The 6,000-nt window shown below is 38.4% G+C and overlaps 1 protein-coding gene across 1 annotated transcript; it reads left to right on the forward strand.

Moving 5' to 3' along the window:
- The first annotated feature begins 1,267 nt into the window (after window positions 1–1,267).
- Window positions 1,268–5,629, forward strand: LOC137734791 (bZIP transcription factor 17). The gene is made up of 2 exons (XM_068474074.2): window positions 1,268–3,243; window positions 4,918–5,629. The coding sequence occupies exons 1-2, from the start codon at window positions 1,455–1,457 to the stop codon at window positions 5,358–5,360; spliced, it is 2,232 nt and encodes a 743-aa protein (XP_068330175.2). The 5' UTR covers window positions 1,268–1,454; the 3' UTR covers window positions 5,361–5,629.
- Window positions 5,630–6,000: the final 371 nt, after the last annotated feature.

Here is a 6,000-nt window from a genome sequence, read left to right on the forward strand (position 1 = left end):
ATAAGGACAAAATAAAGGGTAAAGTGAATAGTACCAGGATTGACTTTTTGGTGTAAAAATATGGTTTTTCATTAAAGTGAACAATACTATGAACTTTTCGTTAAAGTTTCCTTTTATATACTTCCCACTCACCTCATAAGTATTTTTATTAATATTTACACTAATAACTTGCAAGTAAATGACAAAAACAAAATAGGCAAATGAATATTTGTTACTAAAAGATCAAAAAGATTAATAACGGACAAACTCAAGAACTCGTTCTAAACATTTTAAATCTCAAAAAATAAAATAAAGAGTTATTTAACTTGGTAAGCTTTTTATTGGATGATGGACCACTAGCCCATATATACAAACGTATGGATCCAATAGCTTGACTCAAAAGGCAAGGCAAAAGACTGTTGAAGAAACAAAAGCTAAAAGCAAAAGATCAAAAGACCCTCCCGCGTCAACGAAGTAAAAAGGAAAGGGAAGTTTCCAGACACGACACCCCGATACACGTGGCAACTCTTTTTGGATTAAAATCTTAATTTTCTTTTAATATGGAATATATTTTTCTCACACCCGCTAAACACGTTATGAGTCCAATTTTAAAATTTATATAACAGATAAACAAAAAATTTATAACTTAAATTCACCAAATAATAATAAATGAAATAATATAGAGTAATGCTATGCATACTATGTTTTTATTCCACATTTCTATACCATCTTAGGTGACATTGATGTGGACATCCACATCATTTGAAAAATTTGCAAAACCCAAGAAAAGGAAGAAGAAAGACTCTTCGTATACCACAATCATCATTTAATTAACTAGTTTTTTTTAATTATTAGTTTATTAAATAATGAACTAAATTTAAAAATCTGACTAATTTAAATGATGTGACTGTCTATATTAAATGTCACCTAAGGTGGTATAGAAATGTGATATAAAAATATGGTATGAATATTATTACTGAACAATATATATTACACTACTTGAGAAAGAGGCGAATCATAATATACCCTTTCTAGTGATTTTTTTTTCATTTGTAAGTAAGAAGTTTTAGAATTCAATTCTTGTCAAATGCAAATTTAAACCACATTATTGTTAATCCATTGTGAGATTAATTTTACTCTTTTTTCGTAATGTAGATAATATCTTTTGTTAAAAAAAAAAACCCTTTAATTTAGTAACGAAATCTGAAAAGTAATTTGATATGCATATTGAAAAGTAAATTGGTAGCCAAATCTGAAAAATTCCATTAAATAATAAAAACTTAAAGTCGTTGGGGTTTAATTCTAAAAATTAAAACCCCCTCATATCTTTCCGCTTTTCGTCCGAAATGGTTTAAGCCAAATCAAAAGACTCTTCGTCGTCCTAAATTTTTAGAATTAGTCTTCGTCCTCGTCTCCCACCTCTCTCTCTATTTCTCTCTCTAAATTTTCAGAGAAACCTCTCTGAAAACCCTAACATGGCACTGCCGGCGGAACCGCACTCCGGCCACAATTCGACTAATCATCCGGATCATACCGATTTCAAATTCAATTCCGAGATGGAGTCCCTCGGGATCCCTCCTCTTGACCCTGAATTTTTCTCATCGGACAACGGCATGGCCGCCGCCGCTGTGCCCTCCGACGATCCATTCATGTCCGATCTCGGCTTTGGGTTCGGTGATGATGGAAATTGCGAGTTCGAGCTCACCTTCGACGACTTGGACGACCTCTACCTCCCGTCGGAGGCCGAGGACTTCCTCGTCCCCGACGGCTTAGATCCCGGCGCGGCTGCGTTGGATTCGGGGTCTCCTGAATCGGGTAGCTCCGCGATTTCGGTTTCCGGCGATGATAAGGGGGCTTTGGACATTTCCAGGTTTCTGAATTGTCCGGCCTCGTCAAATGAGTGTTCGGAGAATTCCGGTGGGCCTGCGTCGTCTCAGGGCTCTGGGATTTCCGAGGCGGTGGACTCGAATTCGCATTCGGGCAATTCGGATGATGAGAAGGTTAAGGTGGAGGACGAATTGGCGAAAAATTACCTTGTGAAAAGGAAGAAAGAGATCGACGAAGGCAACGCCGAGTCGCGAAGTGCCAAATATCGGAGGTCGGAAAACAACAACAACAACAACAACAATGCCGCCTCTGTGAATGTGAGTGCGAGTGCGAATGACGAGGACGAGAAGAGGAAGGCGAGATTGATACGGAACAGAGAAAGTGCTCAGCTTTCTAGGCAGAGGAAAAAGCATTATGTAGAGGAGCTTGAGGACAAGGTGAGGGCTATGCATTCAACTATTGCTGATTTGAACAATAGGATTTCTTATGTTATGGCCGAGAATGCTACTTTGAAGCAGCAATTGAGCACTCCGCCACCGCCATCACATTTAGGGATGCACCCGCATCCTCCCATGCCACCGATGGCTTATCCATGGATGCCATATTCGCCCTATGTTGTGAACCCACAAGGGTCCCAGTCCCTTTTGGTACCCATTCCTAGATTGAAATCCCAGCAGCCAGCGGCTGCGCCCAAGTCCAAAAAGTCGGACAGTAAGAAGAGTGAGGGTAGAACTAAGAAGGTTGCTAGCATTAGTTTTCTGGGTCTGTTGTTTTTTATCTTGCTTTTTGGTGGGCTTGTTCCTATGGTGAATGTTAACTTTAGTGGTGTAATGGACAGAGGTTTTGGTGGGTCTTCTTATGTTAGTGATAGGTTTAATGGTCAAAACAGAGGGAGGCTTTTGAATGTTCATGGTTATTTTAACGGATCTGAAGAAATTATAGGTTCGGGAATATCTGATGGGAAATTCGATATCTCTAACAAAATTCGTCATGAGAAGGGTCATCATACAAGGAATGGGCCGAAAGAGCAAGGGTCACGACCTACACCGGGTTCTGATGAATTTGCTCGTCTGCAAAATACTAGTAGTGAGCCACTTGTTGCTTCTTTGTATGTTCCAAGAAATGATAAGCTTGTCAAGATTGATGGAAACTTGATTATACATTCGGTCCTGGCCAGTGAGAAAGCTATGGCTTCTCGTGGGCCTTTTGAAAGGAAGAATAGTAAAGAGCCTGGTTTGGCTGTGGCTAAAGATTTGGTTTCAGCATTAGCTATTCCTAAACCGGGAGGGAACAGAGGGATTCATGCTCCCTTATACAGAAATTCTGCTGGACCACACAAGGCTCTTACAGCTGGATCAACTGATGTTCCAAAAGATCATATGAAGTCAACTACAGCTGATGGTAAACTGCAACAGTGGTTCCGTGAAGGTCTTGCAGGTAATAACATTTCATCTGGTTTCTCATGTACATTAACCTCTTTATATGTGTACACTAAGTGCATGCCTAACACTTTTATGGTTGGTTTGCTTTCATGACTAGTTGACGTGCATTTTTATTATATCAAGAAGTTAAGTCGGTTTTTTTTTCATCAGTGATGAGGGCTAATAGTTGTGTAGCTGAGTTTGCAATCATGCTAGCAAGGAAATATTACTTTGGGTTGATAATTCGTAAAATGAACCTTTTATTTTGTATTAGTAAAGCTGACTTTGTTTGCAATATGTATAAAAAGTGTGTGAGGCTATGAGCTAGTTGCTATGATCGATAACATAGGTAAGCTTACATCTTGTGCCTGGCTGTTTTGAAAAAGTTGCTATGAGCCAGGGTTAGTGTTTTATTTGTACATATGTGATGAGGTCTGGATCCATTTTCCAGTTACAGCTACTTTTCAAGAAGTTGGTTTGTGGAGCAATAATAGTATCCTTGTTTGGGTTGTAGGTCAACATTTAGTAACTTAGATTTGAGCTTTAACTATACTTGGAGGTATGTCTGATAGGTTATTCATCCTTGCCTCTATTCTGAATCTTAGAAAATGTGGACGTCGAAAATAGAGTAAGGTCAATGTGTATATTATTAGTAGTACTCCAGACACAAGCCTACTTATACTCTCAGATTGATATCTTACAGATAGGTGATTCGCTCCCTAGCCATCATCTGGTAAGGTCCATATCTACAGTAAGGCTCTAGAATAAAACTACATACAGCCCAGATTGAGATGTCACAGATAGGTAATAAGTTCCCTAGCCGACACCTAGTAATAAATTTCATTTGCATCATGTCTTTTTCTTCTTTGGTTTTTGTCATACAAAGGGATCTTGTCAATTAGATTGAGGTGTAGTTTTGACCCAAAAAAAAAAAAAAAAAAAGATTTGAGGCATGGTAGCCTTTTCCATACAGCCTCAAAATTTTGTTGTTGAATTCAAATTCAGGTCCGTAAGCTTTTAGATTTTTTAAATTAAAAAATATCGTCAATTAATTTAATCTTTCTGTTTGATTTGAATGATTAGTTGTCGTGGGTGGCTGCTTTGGCCATCTTAGCTTTGAAGTGAAGTTGTCCAGCATGACAGTTTGACAAGTTCCAGTTTGTCCTCAAAAGAAGACTTAAAATATTTGTTTTATCTTCCTTAAGAAAAAAGTATTTGTTGTATTATTCATATTCTACATGGTGGTATGATTATAATAAAATTACATTTTTCTCCAACTATTTTGTTTTCCTTCTCTTTAATATTTCACGATACATGTGCTTGTATTGGGATCACATCTTCTCGTATGATCTTTTTTCCCGGTTTTGAGATCACACGGTCGGTCTCAGAACAATAATTTTGAAGTTGCAAAAGTTTTTATTTTTCGGGTCAATGTTAAGTAAAGTATATTAAATGAATAATATCGTAGTTTCATAGCTTGGAGTGTGTACTGCGTGTTTTTTTACAGATGGTCTGGAAGATTTTATAAGGTAAACTGCAGTATGCTTTTATGTATGACCTTGTATCCGTGTCTTTTCTCGTTTCCTAGTATGTTTGTTCTAATTCCTTCTGTCATTGTACTTCATTTGTTGGTGCTCATATCAAACACTTCGTTGCGAACTTCGTTATTGATTTCTTAAATATTCTGCAGGACCAATGTTGAGCTCTGGAATGTGCACTGAAGTGTTCCAGTTCGACGTCTCAGCTGCTACCTCTTCAGGAGGTATAGTACCTGCATCTTCAGTTTCCAATGCTTCTGAACACCATCAGAATACTACAGAGCTGAACAGGGGAAGGAATAGAAGGATCCTCCGTGGTCTCCCAATTCCCCTTCCTGGATCCGGTCATAACGTAACTGAAGAAAATGTGACGGGAAATCAACAGAACAACACCCTTCCTGGTAATAGATCGGTTTCTCCCATGGTTGTCTCTGTTCTCGTTGATCCTCGAGAGGCTGGTGATATTGACGTGGATGGCATGATCAAGCCGAAGTCACTTTCTCGAATTTTCGTTGTAGTGCTGTTAGACAGCGTGAAATATGTCACATACTCATGCGTGCTCCCTCGATCTGGTCCTCACCTGGTGACTACTTGAACATGGAGAAGCGGCTTTGGAGTTTTGAATGACGATGACAAACTATATCTACTAATTCTAGAAGCTCCCTCCGGGATTTGTATGTTGTAAACCGAAGAAGAATTGATTGCCCGCATAACAGAGGGCTATAACTTACTGTGGAAGGCTAGGTTGTATGCCATTCCGGTGTTAGAAAACTTGTTCAAGATAATAATTATAATTAGTAGTGTGTGCGTGCGTATCTGGTACTGTGTTTTGATATCGATAATGATGAAAAAGTATTTTCTTTAGTTTTTCTCCATTTCTGAAGGAACGCCGTGGTTTTGAAGCGTGAGGACGAGGAGTGGCGTCCTATGCTGCCTCGTATCGAAGCGGAACTGTAAAAATCAAGTTGTTTGATGGCAGAAACGAAGGGCTTGAAATTTATAGGACAAAGAGTTGAGACGTTTAAGAACTGAACAAAATATATCTTGTTGAATTTTAGTTTGTTGATTGAAATCAAATCATGCAGTTTTTAGGACACATCGAGTACGCCGTCTCTAACCAACAAGACGGCAGTAAATAGGTTAAATGTGAAGGGTATTATGGTCAAATCACAGGAACAGTGTACTGTATATAAGACCTAAACTAATTTAACTAACAAAGTTTTAACGAAAATTCA

Source organism: Pyrus communis, chromosome 7, assembly GCF_041283825.1.
Source record: "Pyrus communis isolate YQ-2024b chromosome 7, ASM4128382v1, whole genome shotgun sequence".
In the NCBI taxonomy this organism is placed as follows: Eukaryota; Viridiplantae; Streptophyta; class Magnoliopsida; order Rosales; family Rosaceae; genus Pyrus; species Pyrus communis.